Source organism: Stenella coeruleoalba (assembly GCF_951394435.1).
Source record: "Stenella coeruleoalba genome assembly, chromosome: 9".
Taxonomy (NCBI): Eukaryota; Metazoa; Chordata; class Mammalia; order Artiodactyla; family Delphinidae; genus Stenella; species Stenella coeruleoalba.
The window spans coordinates 24477224-24494585 of NC_137155.1; the positions used below are offsets into that span (position 1 = coordinate 24477224).

General features: G+C 34.1%; 1 protein-coding gene across 4 annotated transcripts in view; it reads right to left on the minus strand.

The window, feature by feature from the left end:
- The window catches only part of CACNA2D1 (calcium voltage-gated channel auxiliary subunit alpha2delta 1), a 513049-nt gene that overhangs the window by 50917 nt on the left and 444770 nt on the right, over positions 1-17362 (minus strand). For all 4 annotated transcript variants that reach the window (XM_079931860.1, XM_079931859.1, XM_079931862.1 and 1 more), the window contains 5 exons: positions 13838-13894; positions 12533-12604; positions 9915-9976; positions 3087-3163; positions 1058-1118 (listed from right to left, as the gene is read on the minus strand). In XM_079931860.1, the coding sequence (XP_079787986.1) occupies positions 1058-1118; positions 3087-3163; positions 9915-9976; positions 12533-12604; positions 13838-13894 (329 nt within the window). The remainder of the gene's footprint in view (positions 1-1057; positions 1119-3086; positions 3164-9914; positions 9977-12532; positions 12605-13837; positions 13895-17362) is intronic.

Sequence of the window (17362 nt, forward strand, 5' to 3'; positions counted from 1 at the left end):
GGGATCAGCAGTGTCCAAGCCTGAAGGCAGTTCAAGCAGGAACACTGCTTGAGGGCAGAGTCACTCACAAAGCCAGAAATATGCTTAGTTAACAGAGATTTCTCAAAAAGTTATGTATATTCCCTACTTTCAATAAGAACCAAAAATTCAGATAGTCTTATGCAGAAATAGAAAGAATAACTGAGACCAGTTTTTAGGAGCCTTCTTAGAGCAATTTCTTTAAGAAGGAAAAATTGTGAGAATTGGATACTACAAGCTCCTGAATCTATTTTATTCAGTAGCCTAGGGTAATAGGAATTCTGTTGATTTGTCTTGTTACATGTGTCTGATGGAGAGTGGGAGTCAAAAACGAAGGAAAGAAATAGAAATAAAGAATAATCTTGGATCCTTGAATGGAGTTTCAAATAATTATAAGAAAATAGAGGTAGAGATGAAGATGTATATTAGAGCTACGAAAGGGGGATTATAAGCGAGAGAAGTAAAATTGGTTAGGAGGAAAGAATGCTAATCTTAAAAATTATGTGAGAAAATCTCACTGTATTAAAATATATTTCCCAAAAACTTGTGTTAAAAAAATCAATGATGTTGTCATTCTATGAGGCATACACATTCTTGTGTATATATACACATATATGTATATATCTGTACATATCTATGCATATCTATCTCTGTGTGTGTGTGTGTGTGTGTGTGTGTGTGTGTGTGTGTGTAGAGACAGAAAGTGAGAGTTTGTATGTGTATACACAGTCACAAATGCAAATTCACAACTCTTCGTTTTTCTTGGATATACCGTTGGTTCCAACAAAAGCAAAACCTCCATCTGTCCTATTCCCTGCTGTATCCCCAAGTCAGCATATTCTTTAGCACACAGCAGCTAAGTACCTGAATGAGTAAATGAATGAAAGAACAGCATTCTCTTTCAGTTTTAAAGTTATTGTTTCCTTTGGTTCCATAATTTGGCATGGCATAATCCACAGCAGTCTTGACCCCAGCTCAGACCTGTTCTTGAAGCCCTACATATCCACAATGAGCTATAAAAAAAGAAAACAAAACCTACCTTGGTGCTATGAATGTATAGCCAGATTCTTCAAAATTATCCGGCTTCAACGTTTCTGAATCTGCAAAGATAATGTTACAGGGTTAGACAAACCGGAATATGCATCCTGAGATTTGATGTCAATAGGAAGGCATTAGAAAAATAACCTTACACGGAAAAATAAAAACAGACTATTTCCATCCTAAACTGAAACACATGAATGAATATAAAGATCCCCAATACTTTACAGTAATAAAATCAATTTTAATTTCATAACGTGGATTACAACAGTTGTATCAAAGACAATGTTAGATCTATGATTTTCCCATTTACTAACTAACCCTACTATAACCAAGATATCCTTTAAAAAGTGACTTTTGTCAATGTTACACCAGAGGTATTTATTTAAAATGTCAAATATTTTACCAATATCATGATAAAGAAAATGATTTTAATAAACCCATTAATGCCTTTAGTGAATTAATAGCATTCTTCATATTAGTATGAATTAGAAAGTGCAAGGATAAAAACACACAAGTATTTAAGAAAAAAACAGAAAGTGAAATAGGTTACGTATATAAACACAGGCATATCTTTCCCCCTTTTTTGCCGCTAAGGTCTGAGTGATCATGGAGGAAAATCTAGCAAATGAGAAGCACAGAGGATAGTATCCAATAGGAATGGAAATATCAGTGGAAATGTCAAGTGTACTAAACAAAAAGAAATTGAGCAACAAGAAAATACTTGCCCTTCATTCTGCCCTTTTTTGCTGTGAAAATCCATCAGAAAGAGAAAGCAGGGAAACAAAAAAAAAGAGGGTAAAAGCAAAGGGGGGTCACAAACAATATTTTATTCAATGACTTTCTTGAATAAAAATATTGTGCATAGATCAAAGGTTTATTTATGTACAGCTGTAGTCTGCAAGAAAAGACACATATTTTTGAAGACTGGAAAATATGTCCTGTCAATTACTACTAGAGCACCCTCTCTGTACTGTGGTTATTTCAAGGGTCTGTTTTGCAAAGTGGCTAACGCAAGTGCAATACCAATGATGCTAGCCTATAAACAGAAGCATTTACCAATCATCAAAGACCCACTAGGCACCCCCTCATTTATCAAGTAAAGAACTAGCTCATGCAAAGTTGGTGGCTGTTAAAAGACCATCATATCTATCTATCAAGTGAAAGCGGAAATATAAAGGTCTAAATTACCACAATGTGCAATGAGAATCAGGACTGCAGAGACCAAAAAAGAACTGACAGCGAAAGGAAAGAAACTGTAGTTCATGTACAGTCAGAGGTAAAAGGTATACACATATATATATGCATATATATTTTTTACTTTATTGTAACAGACAAAATTTAGGTGGTTAGAAATAATTGAGTGATATGCAAAGGATATGATGGTCATTTTACTTTACTGAAGTTAGTCACCCAAAACAAAATAAAGATTAATCATGACTTGAAATATGCACTAGTGTTAATAATTACTCCACATTCCAAATGACGCTTAAAAAAAACCCCAAATTGATCCATTTGAATTACTGAAAACATTAATTTGGATAATTAGAAGAAAGTTAATTGCCAAACCAAAGCCAAAGACCAGTAAAATTTAATTTATTTCAACAAAGTCGACGATGTGGAGCATAATATCATTCTTGCCAAATGCAAAAAAAAAAAAAAGAAAAACTTTACTACTACCAGCAGAGTGCCATGAGTAGAGACTGTGTGAAACATTTTGTGCCAGCTAGCAGACCCTTAAAACAATAGCAACAGAGGACACAGCACTGCAATGATTCTATGAGCACAAAGCAAGGCAGGGGAGGGTGGTAGGGACTGCCAGTGAGACTGGAGTACCTGCTCATATTCTATCCATGTAGAATACTTCTTGTTCCTTGCATGTTTGGAATGGGTTAGAATCATTGCTGTTGATTTGGTAATAACACCCACTAAAATGTATAAGCCTTGGGTATTCCAAAGTCTGGATGTATTTAAACCTCTGGCACTAGGAGATAACAAACAGACCCTGAAGTCGCTTTCACAGTACTTACATCTGGCCTGAGTTATTGTCTCTTCTATTTTGGCTTTTATATAGTAAAAACTGTAGGTTGGTAATACCAAGGCCAAACTGCAATAGAAACAAGAGAAGCATAAACACAAACAAACAAAAATGAAACATAACTTAAAGAAAAAAGACACATCAAGTTCATGGAAAATCCAAAGATCTTCCTCATGGGAAGGAAAAGACATATTACTTTGACAGGAAAATGCTTTCACCAAATAGGGTACTTAATTTGGTCTTGCCATCCAGTTCTCTACATTGTAGAGAATCAGAAGAGACACACGGAAAGTAAGCTACAAAATGTGCCCATAAATCAGCTGAAGAAGAAATGTCACGGATACTGTATTTTCAGAAAACTATATTAAAATACTTTGTGGACAAAAATAGAACAATACTAGGGCTACGTTTAAGCAAAGTAATTATATCATGCCAATTGGCTATCCCCTCTCTAACGAATTATACATAATGTTACAGTGCTTGCTAGCAAATGTACACTACTAAAAATTACAAATGAAAGATTATTATCATGACTAATTACACAATGCATGTAGTCTCTTTTGAGGGGTTAAATACCTAATATTGTACAACTCTTTTCTAGGCCATTTCCCCCATGTCTTTTGGAAGGGAAATTCAGGTTCCTTTATAGCACTTGCTCATCCCATTGGTTCTTACCCAACAGTGTAACTGTATTTATTTCAAGTTCATTAACTGTGGATATCCCATATCATTTGGCAGATTGCTGTTAGGCACAGTAGGAAAAACATCTTGACTTTAACAGTTTACAAGAGCCATGGGCTACTCTAGTCCCATGGTACACGTACACACTGGAGGAAAGCTCCAGTGCAAATCTTAAGCCAATTCTGAACATTTTAGACGCCAGGACTGTCCAACAAGCCTGTCATCCAACCCTGTCTTAATATGACTGTACAAACTGAAAAGATGACAGGCAGGTAACCGCACTCATTTTGAAGCTGACAATGAATAAAACACACAAAATATTGGAACTGTTAAAAGGTATCAGAATAGGATGCACTTTCCCGTAACAACTGCATATGTGTAATTCTTCTACTCTCACGATGGCGGATACACATGTGCAGAACATAACTAATTATTCCACATCCATACTCACAGTTGCAAATGGTCTCTGCTATCCTTTGAATACAGAAAGAAACTAATGAACTAATGCCAAAAATGAGGTTATCTCTAAGATTTCCAATGCAACTATTATTAAAAAACGACGCTTAATTAATGTGAGCAATTGAGTTATTCAGCATTCATTTTTACAATTTAACCCCAAATTTAGCAATGCACAGAAAAATGTGTGCATTTCTAGGCTTCTGAGTATTTCTAGGCATTTGCAGAAGATCTTCTTTTAAATCACTCAAGCCTCATGTTTCCCAGGCTTTGAGGATGGATGTCCAAAGTGTAATGCTGTTATACATTTTTTATGAGCAATATAGAACAGGACAAAATATAAAATTCCAGGTTTTTCTTCTTATGAATATATGCTAAAAATTCACTCTATGACGAGGAAAAATGCAAGGGCTTATTTGCTACAATTTAATTATGCAGTCAAGATAGCAAACTAAGTGGATGCTTGTTACCTCCAATTTCCAAATCTTTCTCCATCATTAAGTAATTCATAAACTTTCCTTACGGGAAAAGGTCAGAGAAATAAAATGTTATGTAGATTTAATGAAAATCTCCACATTCATTTTAAAGGTAACTTCCTTTAAGGGGAGGCAGAGATTAAAATTAAAATAAGCAGTGCAATTAGTCTGAAAGCAAGATGACCTTTCATGATTCACTTGCCATTTATAAAATGTAGAGCAGAATTAGTGAGCATTTGAAGACTGTCTCCCACAAATGCCTCTCAAGGGAAATTAGGACATTTTTATTGCCCTATCAGCATTTATTGCTAAGAGAAACTTCAAATTAAGACCGATAACATTACATCATGTGGCTGCTACAGTGTCACACTGTAAGCTTGGGTTACATCTATGTACCATAAAAAATAGTGTGGAAACCCATGAGGAACACAATAGACGCTTTAAAACTGACATATCGAATATACATTTTATTGGCCTGCAAGTCTCAGGTCGCTATTAATAGCTATACTTTATTTTATAGAAAAATATGGTTACACATAATTTAATGATTTTTTTCTTCAGGCAACAGTTATTTCTTCAACCTACAGCAGATAAGCTCTTCAATCAACATTCTGAGTCCAGGATGCTGCCATACGCAGTGTTTGCTGTCTCTCTCCTTATAAAACCCACAAATCAAGTCTGCTTTATTTTCTCCCAGGGATAAAAGTCTAATAAAGCCAGTGGCCACCAGATGGATGGTACAGCCCATGCAATATTTTTGTGACTCCCATAAACATGGTTAACTTAGTTAAATGGAATATAACACACTTTTCAACTCATTTATATCACCATAAAAATCAAACTCTTCATTAAAAAAAAGAGAACATTCTGTTAAAATAACTACTATATTTCAAAATATGTTATATCAAGTTATATCAAGGCTTAAGGAGACAGAAATCACTAAGTGAAATTTGATACCTAATTCATTAAATAAAAACACTGCCATTTTTCCCCTTCAATTTAGATGTAATATGTTGTTCTAGGCTTCTTATTTGTGGATTTATTTGTACGGAGATTCAGAGGAGTACTTACAATGGAAATAGATTTAATCTGGCTCTGAGTTGTAGATTTGTGAAGAGAATGTGTGAAGAAAACATGCAAAGGTGTGAACTTAGGGCTTGTTCAGAGAACAGTGGTTTGTATGGGTAGTGCAGTGGGCGAAATGACAGGGCAGACAGGTTAGGCTAGAAATGTGTGATGTGAATTTCAGACTTGGAATCCAAACTTGGATAAAAATGGAAAGAGACTAAAGTTTTGTGAACAAGGAGAGACGTACTCAGAACTGGAGAAAAGAACATGAATCTGGCCACCTGTATTACAACTTGGTGTGTGAGGGAAAGGGGATGAATGCAGGAGACATTTGTGAGACTATTAAAAACATATTCAAGTAAGGTACAGTAAGAATTTAAAATTCCCCCAGAGTATAATTATGACTGCAGTAGGACCAACCATCAGAATGACTCACTGTCAGGGTCAAAAAGAAATGGCTTTTCTAACTTAGAATTTGTTTGTCTAAAAAACAAAGGCAGAGAGCACTTTCCCACATGTGCATCCAACATTTCCTTTTATCATGAAATCATCGCTAACGAGACAGGGCTCCCAGATTTCCTGTTGGCTGTCACACCTTCTGACAAGTTTATCCAAAAAAATGAAAGGTGGTAATAACCATGGAAACGGAAAGAAAAATAATTACTTATGTATGTACATAAAGATTGTATATGCGTAAAGAGATGCCTAATAGAAATGAGAGAGAGAAATCAAGAGACGCAAGTAAAGTAAACATTCATTCTGGTGTTATTCAGTAGGTTCAAAATTATGTCAAAAACTGGAAAACTGGAGAAAGACTGGCAGGTAGTGTCTCATGACATTGGTAACCGTGTGCCCTTCTTCTAGACCTAGTCTGCATGCCATGCTAGCAACCCAGTACTAGGGGAATCCCCAGCACTCTAGGCTCCCCTGAAAAGTTATGTGTATGTTTTGGGGCAGAGCGGGGAGGAGTGTTGTTTCGTTTTATTAGGAAAAGAACAGTTGAGTCCACCACAGCCTATTAAGCAGGCTACATATTAACTGTATATTAATATGTAGTTAAAGAGGCCCTCATATTTGAGTATTGCAATGGAAGTTTGGAAACTATTATTTGGATTTGACAGAATGAGACAAATTGAAAATCTAAATATTTAACTGTGTAAATATTTACAGAATGTCTACTGTGTGCCACTGACTTATGAGCTGAGGATTCAAAAATAAATGAAGCAGGCAACAATCTTAGAATCTCAGAGTCTAACAATCTCAGAACTTTGCCCTCTTAGAACTTATAGTGAAGGAAGACAAACAACAAACAGTAGGAATAAATTTCTTTATATATGCTTCATATATACGTGTGTGTATGTGCATATACACATATATAATATCAAATGATAGTGAGGCACTTTACATTTTAGGTAGGATTATTGGGGAAGGCCTTATTGGGGCGACAATAAAGTAAGTGAAGGTGTGAAGATGGAGTAAGCATGTGAATACCTGGGGAAAATTCATCCTAGGCAGAAATAACTTCGGGTGCAAAGGTCCTGAGGCAGAATGGTCCCGGGTTTATGAGGACTAGCAAGGAGGATAGTGTAGCTCTAACATGAAGGTGGTTCAGTGGAGAACGTGAGAAGGTAACTTCAGATAACTGATGACAAATTAGGTCAGATGCTGTTAAGTCCTCTAATGGTCATGACAAACTTCGGATTTTATAGAGATTAAGATAGCAAATTATTGGAGAATTTTGACTAGAGAAATGAAACAATATAACTCAAGTATTAATAATGTCACTCTTGTTATTGTGTTGTGAATAGAAATAGAGATAGGAGATGGAGATATAGATGCAAGTCGTTATGTGGTAGAAGGTCTCTTCTGATTGCTTCCTATTTCACTGAGAAAAACAAGTAAAGACATCATCTGAGAGAAAAATGGATGGGAAAGAGATGGGTTTGAGGAGTGAAGAGAGGCTATCAAAAGTCATCTAGAAGCATCCTAAATTTACTGGACTATTGAGATCAGCAGGCACTACTGAAGTACACTTAAGGTTAAAGGTCCTGAATTTTGGATGTCACCAGTCAAGGAATATTTTATTTCTCCCATTTGTAGCTGTGTGGGTGCAGTGTGGTGTTGGTAATAATTTAACCAGGATTGGGACTGGTCAAACTACTGTTTGCCAAACCTAAGTATGATGCAGGGAGTTGATGGTATGTGTAAGAGAGTGAACGTAGTAAGACCCAAAGAATTTATGTTGAATAAAGAGGGGTACAAGGACGTGAGGAAGGCAAGGACAGTGAAAGGTCGAAGGGGTTGATGGATTTCAGGTCTCAATTGAGTCAAAGGATTGTTGCAGTTGGACTATTAGAAGGAGGGGTTGGAAAGCTAAAATGTATTACTCTGAGAGTTGGATAAAAAAAATCTCAAACTAAGATTATGTAGGACTTGCAGTCTTAATGTTAGAGTTGTAAAACATGACCTTGTAGTAGGTAGCTAAGATAGGGGAATGACAAGATCATCAGAGGGGAGGAGATTTAAAAAAAAAAAAAAAAAGAGAGTCCAGGCACCAGAAAAATCATCTACGTCACTGGTATTTAAAGTGTGTCAAGGGACCTGGCCCACTTGCAAACTATCTATTACCAGCTCATGATTAATTAAGCATAGAAACTGAGAGTAAGCATTTAGAAATTTTTATAGCAATTTGACACATGAATTTCATGTCTATGAAATGTAATAAACATTTTTTTCCACTTGAGTTTTCATCTCTTTTAAAGTTTATTTTAGTAAACAATTTTCGTTTTATTTTATATAAGCGTGGGTATGTCTCAAATATTTTGAGAAACACTGATCCATGTGAATGGAGGAGAGTGTGGCAACCACACAGAAACTGATATCTTACAGGAACCAGAGGGAGATGACTGTTCAAAGGGAAGAATGGCGCGCGGTGTGGTCTGGTGACATGAGATCCAAAGATGGAAGGTGTTAGGGAGAGGAGGAAGAGAGAATAAGTAACAAGAAGGACATTTTCGTAACAGCCTCAGTATTATGAGGCCGTAGGAAGCAGGACCACAGGGAAAGCCGTGATCTTAGAGCAAACAAAACAAAAAATGCTCAGCAAGGGCTTCCCTGGTGGCGCAGTGGTTGAGAGTCCGCCTGCCGATGCAGGGGACGCGGGTTCGTGCCCTAGTCCGGGAAGATCCCACGTGCCGCGGAGTGGTTGGGCCCGTGAGTCATGGCTGCTGAGCCTGCGTGTCTGGAGCCTGTGCTCCGCAGCGGGAGAGGCCACAGCAGTGAGAGGCCCGTGTACCGCAAAAAAAAAAAAAAAAAAAAAAAAAAAAAAAAATGCTCAGCAAGTGCTGAAGAATGGAGAATTTCCAAGAAATTTTAGGGTATTAGTCTGTCCAATTTTCCAAGGTCCAGTCAATTGATGGGATCAGGATATTACAGAATTTCTACTCATGGGATTAAATTATATCAATTGAGCATTTTATATCAGATTATACTATGATGTAATAAGTTTCATTTTTAAGTTAATTTGCAACCTAAATGTAAGTAATGTAAACTAAATGACAATTTAAATGAGGTCAGTGGAGGTGATGACCACAAAGTAATAAATGTCAACATTTATTATTACTAACATAAATATATAAAACACCAAATATGTGCATATCATACAAGTTTTCATTTCTAAATTTTATATTTCTAGCTTTTTCCCATCTTTCTCATTTTGAAAATCAGAATGTATAACTTTAATGAATTTTAATGTTGGAAAGGATAACATTTCTATTTTAATTATATTGAAAATAGCTTATGAGTATGTAAAGACAACATTCATCCACTGGAAAAATGGCTACTTAAAAATAGGTGAGGGCTTCCCTGGTGGTGCAGTGGTTGAGAGTCCGCCTGCCGATGCAGGGGACGCGGGTTCGTGCCCCAGTCCGGGAAGATCCCACATGCCGCGGAGTGGCTGGGCCTGTGAGCGGCCTCTGAGCCTGCGCGTCCGGAGCCTGTGCTCCGCAACGGGAGAGGCCACAACAGTGAGAGGCCCGCGTACCGCAAAAATAAATAAATAAATAATAAAAATAAAAATAGGTGAAAGGCACTGAACATTCTTTTATACAGCACACATAGAAATAAATAAGGTTAATTACCTGTAATCTGTGCCATTGACAGGGGTCCATGTATACGTCCTGTTTCCTTTGTCTATATACCTCTAAAAAAAAAAAGAGTTGGACATGGTTATCATCACTTTTCATTTGAAGTGAATTTATATGAAGAGCAGAATGCTAGGCTCTATTTATAAATTCAGTCATCATTCAATACCTTCTTCACAAATATCTGATCTATACTATTCTACAATTATTTATTCTGTTATGAGGTGTGTGTGTAAAGCAACATTTTAGGGAAAAAAATACCCACATAATAAATTTTAAGGACGTTTAAGTGCAAAATCTTAGTAATTTATGCCAAATTATTAACCTCAAAACTTTAAAAACATTTCCTGAAAAATACATTTTAATATTGAAACAGGACTGAAATATTAGATAATGCTCAGATATTTCCATAGTAGGGTATGTTGAAGAGAAATTGATAATATCAGGAAATTAACGCACTGTGTCTAGACCCAAATGTATGGTTAGCACATTACTGTTCTTATTAAGCCATTATTATAGTACTTATCTATTATAAGAGACTAATTACTTAGTATCACTGAAGGTTAGAAAGACAACTATATCCACTAGGGTAAGGAAGTAAGAGCTAAATAACCTCATGGATATTGAATCTTTCTTATGGAGCTACTGAACAGTAGTAAAGAAATGATCATTACTTCTTCCATTAGGTATGGTGATGACACATATGTATCTTTTAGTATTTTTAGTTATCACCAGCTTCATCATCCTCATCAGAACAATAATATTCACTGAATATAACTTGGTGTTAGGCAATATCTAGGCATTTTACAGTCATTGTATCATTTAATCAACTCCCTGGAGTAAATGAACTACTATTCTTTCCCACAATTTACTGATGAAGAAATGAGGACTTTAGTCGGCAGGATGAAGGAGAATGTACGATGTCAAGTTCATTTTATAACAACTACACAGTGTTGCTTCTATACATCAAATATCCCCATGGCTTTATTGAGGTGTGTGGAGGATGAGGGGAGGGAGGGCAGGAAGTGCTCAGGAAGTTTTTGGACTCCTAAACTTCATAAAAAAATTAAAAGAAATAATGTTTACATATTTATTAATACTCATAAAAAACCATGGCAAACTAGTATTGTTCTGCAAGTTATAAAAAACAGAATATCAAAAACTGTGTTGGATTAGAGAAATAAGCATACAAAACACTACTTTCTTCGATATTATTAATAGGAAAAGTCTATGGGTGGATATTGGTCAAAAAGAAGAATTTACAGTAAATTGAAGGAGAGAAACATCAAAGTGACTGAATAAAGACAAAATTGATTTGTAAGTTGAAAAAAGAATGTGCAGGTCCCAGAGTTCTTGCTGGCAGAACAAAACAGAGAAGCTGGCAGAACTGCTGAATGGTTTACATCTTTCCTCTGAAAAGTGAAGTGGTAAACAGCACGCGTAAAGTCTAAGTAAACAGAGTTGACGTTTCAACAAAGACTGAAACTGGTATATACCTCCCCTTGGGTTCTGGTAATAGGGACTCCTGATGATATTAAAATTAGAAAAGGCAAGTGTTAATGAAGTACTGTTTTAGATACTAGCTCCATCTTAGGGAAAGCTCTGCTGAGAAATTCAGGAGAAATGTTACACTTAAAAGGGATGAGCTTGTGAGGAAACGGACATAAATTATACATAAAAGCTTAAATTAAATTTAAGCTCCCAGGCTCAAAAGCTTGGGAGTTCTATACATTTTTCAAATCCTCAAACATACGAATGTGTATTTATTCCACATGTGACTGATAATGAATAGATACACTTCTCATATACACAGAGTTTTTCCACGTCAATATAAAACAATACAAGTGTTACATAGCTGTACCAGTGATTTTATGGCAGTAGCTGTGTTATCTTTGGATTTAATTTCAGGTTTAAATTCAGGGAAATAGTGCTTAAATAGTAAAAGAAGATAAATGAAGCCAGAAACAAGTTAAGAAACAAACAAAAAATATATGGAACTCAACAATTAGAACATCTGCATGCAAAAACCATACAAAACATACAGCTATTAAATATTAACTTCAAATTTGTATGACTGAAATGGCCTAAAAGAACATGGCAAACATCATATTGTGTATTCTATTTCTTACACTGGTAAAAAAAAAAAATGGAGACATAAATATAATTTTCAATAACCAACAAGGACCTACTGTATAGCACAGGGAATTATATTCAATATTATGTAATAAACTTTGGGGAAAAGAATCTGAAAAAGAATATATATATATGTGTGTATATATATGTATGTATAACTGAATCGTTGTGCTGTATACCTTAAACTTACATGATATTGTAAATCAACTATACATCAATTAAAAAAATTAAAAAATATAATTTTCAAGAACATATTGTAAATGATAGAAGAATACATCAAGAAATCTAAAGCAACATTTTATAGAAATTTCAGAGTTAAAAATCTTATTAAAAATATCCCTCCAGCAAAGAGTGCTTTAAACAATTTTTCTTTTCTAGAAATGTCCCTTTTTATGAATAAATATTGCTTTACCACACTAATATCAATTATCATTATTAATATACACATTTTAATTTAAGAATAAACCTGACTTAATTCTTACCTCATCTTGAGATTTAACCAGGGTTCTGAATGTTTTTTCTCCGCTTTCTCCATCTATCATTTTATTTCGAATCTAAGGGAAATTGGAACAATTACTTTATAGCAGATACTAAATTGACCTACTGAAGTGTGGAAATATTCTTTTAAAAGTTACCACATCATTATTTTACATTATCTTAAAATGATAAAAACATTCTTAATGAAATATTTTCAACCAGTCATTAATTTTTGAAATGTAATTAATAAAAGTGTTCAATTACTTTATGGGATTGATGGAAGGGAAACTGAGACTTGAGAGGTTAAATACAATTACAGTTACTCAGCGGTATGAGAGTCCAGAAACCAAGCTCTTCAACATTACATGATCCTACTTTATGCTGTCAAAATACTTTACAACAAATATTCATTATTTACCTAAAACATCCCAGCACTATGCCTCAGTCTAAGGTAACTATGATAAATAGATTTTCTTGTTCTACACTGAGGGAGTAAGGTTGTAAAGTGTGTAAAGCAAGTACAAATTAAAACACACTGTGACAAACTGTAAAAGAAATATGGTGGCCTTTGAGTAGATAAGAGAAGGAGTTAGTTCATCTGAAAGAATCTTAAAAATCTCTGCTCTGGCGTGCAAGAGCCAGGTTCAAATCCTGGTTCTGCTACTTAGTAGCTGAGTAACTGGAGATAAGCTATTTAACCTCCCGTACCTCAAACAGATCATCAGTACAACAGATATAATAACAATAACAATGTACCTATTCAAAGGCTCTTGAGAATCCATGACTGACACATATCATGTACTCAATAAATGTTATTATTAATGATTATCCCCCTCTCGGAGGAAGTGGCATGCAATTTTGGTTTTGAAATAAAATAGAAACTTTCTGAGTATAGAGTACTAAGACAAACATGGCAGCTTCTTTCCTCATGTTGCTTATTGGGTGGTTGGATGATTAAATTCCCTGCAACTTTTCTTTCAACTCTATGGCAACGTCCCCCTCTCTCTGTTTTTTATTGAAATTTACAAGTTACATTTGTATCGAAATACTGAAAATAACTCTACCTGTGGAAGGAGAAAGAAAAACACTAAGGTCACACCCAATTTAAAATATTTATTCCTTTTCATATGATCTTTCGGATGAGAGAGCCCAGGATCTAGAAATTTTTAAAGATAAAAAACATTCATCTTTGTGTGTATAATACCTAAGACAGAACCAACACAATGAAGCTGCTCAACAGATCCCTGTGGACTGGAAGGACACCAGCATCTGACCTGAGGGTGCTGTTCAAGCTGACTGATTGCACTCACCTCCACTTTAATATCATTCTCTAATTCTGCATCAAGGAAATCCAAAGTTACTGGCTCCTGAGATTTGGGGTTCTACGCAGAAAATAGTAATTAAGCATATATGACATTGTAAAATGATGCTGTATATAGAATAACTCAATAGATATTTAAATATGAAATTAATTCCATAAAAGTTACTTACCTAAGGTATCTTAAAAAGTTGACAAAATAATTATATAAAGGTATATTCTTTCATATATATTTAAAAATAATAATAAGTAGGCTAGGGATTTGAGCTTTAAGTATAGCAGACAAATTTTAATTAATAACCAACTGAAGAGTTTTGAGTCCTGTGTTAGATAGGACATTTATAATCACAAATTCTGTGGCAATATGACTTTTGAAGATCCACTTACAGATTTTATCTTTAATTGGGATGTGAAAGGAGCAAAATACAGCCATGTGGATAACATATTTGGCAATAAAACAAAGGCGGTGTGTAAGTAATATACATTATTTGTATTCCATAAACAATAAAATTATATGAGGGAAAATGTTTTAAAAATGTTTGAATTTGCTAAGGAGAACAAACTCTTCTAAATTTATTTTTCCTTCTTCAAATGCATAAAGAAAAGATGCAAGTTTGCTTCATGTATTTGAAACTCAGAAACTTTACAATATATTTTAATGAGTCAAATTAAGTCAATTTTGTAAGATAAAATTTATGGTAAAGTCATAAGGATTTTAATAAAGATTAGCTATTGTGATTGAAGTCGAACTTGAATAATAACCCCTAGGTTCACTAAATACTGTTTTCCTGCTTTACACGTCCTACTGCTGCTTCTTGCTGGTGTGTAATAAGAAATCAAATTCACTATGGAACAGGCAGATTATTTATTTACATAAACATATCAAATGAAACTGTTAACCTGGTAAATTTACCTCACATTACATTTAAAAAATTTCTCAATCATAAAATGAGGATATCAAAATATCTGATAAACAAAAATATACTATCCTCTTATAACACTTACTAAGTAATGTAACACGCCCTAGGAGAATTTCAAAGTTCACTAGAACATAAAATCATAATAGGTGTCTATTATTTTACAACTGTAAAAATTTAGAAACTGGATTTTTAATATTTACTAAAATAAATACCATCACTATATGATAACTAATTAGACAGAAGTAAAAAATAAATAGAAATTATGCTGTATTAGTGCAAGGTCACTGGAATTTTAAAAATTTCAGCCTCACAGGCTCTTCCAAAATACATTCAGATCATTATTTTAAACAATGTTTTAGTAGGGCTGACTACCCAAGACAATGCCAATGATTAAAAATGTATTAAAATTAAACATCTTTATTTCAAATGCTGAATGACACAGTATACATGGCATGTATTTATTTTATAATAAAGACAAAAATGCCTTCAAAGAGTAGCTCCATTTAAATAATGAAAATATATGATTCCCATTGGTTTTGATGAATGGGGATTCTTAAAGGCAAATTAAAACAAAAAACCCAACTGTGTCTGGCATTTTTATTAAGAAAATATTCACTGCTTATGAACTTCATATCTAGATTCACAAGGTTCTAGAATATTGAAAGTAAGTATTGGATTGTTCAATAGGTGAAAATACTGGTCATTGTTTAGGCAGCATCTTATTGGCTCAGAAGCAAATACTCTTTGGAAAAGTAATATTTTATAAAAAGAAAATAAAAATCAGCATTGAAAATAATTCTAGTCCTCTGTTTAAAAAACAAAACTGAGAAAGGTTCTATCAAAAGGATACTCTAAAGCTGACAAATTATTCTGAATTGCTTAAAGTCCCATGAAATAAATTATCTTTACACAAACATCCTCACATCAGTATTAAAATTTTAACTCACCACAAAACAAAGTCAAAATAAAATGATAAAATATAAACGTAAATAAGAATATTATCTTACATGCAATGGATAATGCATAGCATGACCAGACCCAAACAGCATGCATGGAGGAGGCATTATCAGGAAGAATTGGCAATATGAAGATCACGTCCCAATCCAACATACAAAGACACAGACAGGAAAAGGAAATCATAAAAGAAAAATGTCAATGCATCACTTGTACTTTTTAAATGGCAATCTGGCTGACCATTTTTTAAAAGACTCATTACAGGTACAGTGATTGAAAAATTCAAAAGCAGAACTCTTCTCATCAGAAAGCACCAAGAGAGGCTTGAGAACTGGAATCCAGTCCCTGCACTCCCAGTACTTTTGTTTGATGTTTTAAATATCTAACAATTCTCATTTGTAAAATTTGAATATCAACTGATATAAAGACCATACCATTTGTGGAACTAAAATAAAAGGCACAAGGCAATGTTGTTACATTTTAAATTGAAATAATTAGTAGTTGGTATTATTAAAAATACTACATAGCTCAAAAAATATTTTCCAAGTTCAGACGTCTTGTGTGGTTGCTAGTTTGCCATTTGAGTTTCCTTGGAAGGAAAACAAAAATAAAACAACCATTTTTCAGGTTGTTTATTTTTAAATTATATCACAATATTTACATGCAATATTTGAAAGTACGGCAAAACTAAAAATTCACTAAAATGTACATGACTGCAATGAGTATAATCCAAGGTAATCCACAAAAAGAAACATGCAAGAGGAGTAACATAAAACAATTTAATAAATCAAGAAAAGACATAAACATAATTTTAACCTCTACAGGAATCACAAAAGAAATGGAGACTGATGCAACAACACAAAATTCAGATTGTCATAGAATTCTAGAGCTAGAAGGAAACTGAAGCTTCTATTAATCCATTGGCTCTGTACTTTAGAATTACCTGGGAACTTTAAAACTATTTCAGAAGCCCGGCTCCCATCCCTGGTCAAATTAAATCAGAATTTTCAGGAGATGGAGCTGGGGATCGATATATGTATTCAATTTCCTAGGAATATACTGTGTAGGATAGGAAACAATTATTAGTTTAATCTTCCTGCTTTTCAGATGAAGAAACTGAAGTACTATGGGGTTTAGTGAACTACTCAAGGATATAGTGTTGGCTATAAGTAGAACAAACTGGAACTCAGTTCTACTAATTCATAGCTTAATGATCTCTTAATATCACACTACCTCTCCATTATAACGTCACCAACTTTTTAAAAGAAATGATAGGATTACACAGAAAACCTTAAGTCACATTGAACTTTCTCTGAAATTTTGAAATGCTCTTGCTAAATTCTACTAAACTACAGGAAGTATCCGTTTATGCTGATTATTTTTAGTGCACTTATAGAAATAAGCATACATAGAATAATGTTTAAATATGTTGCCATCAGAGAAAAGATTTTGTAGTAAGTTTGCCAGATAATATTTATTTGCAATTTTGGACATTTTTAATTAGGTGAAGGGAACTTCCTCTAACTGCTAATCTGAAAATACACTTAGAAATCCAAAGAAATTTTGGGTTACATTGTGTGGTTTATAGAAATTATATATTAGAATTGTATTTTTATTTCCACTAAGAAGTTAATTTTACAAGC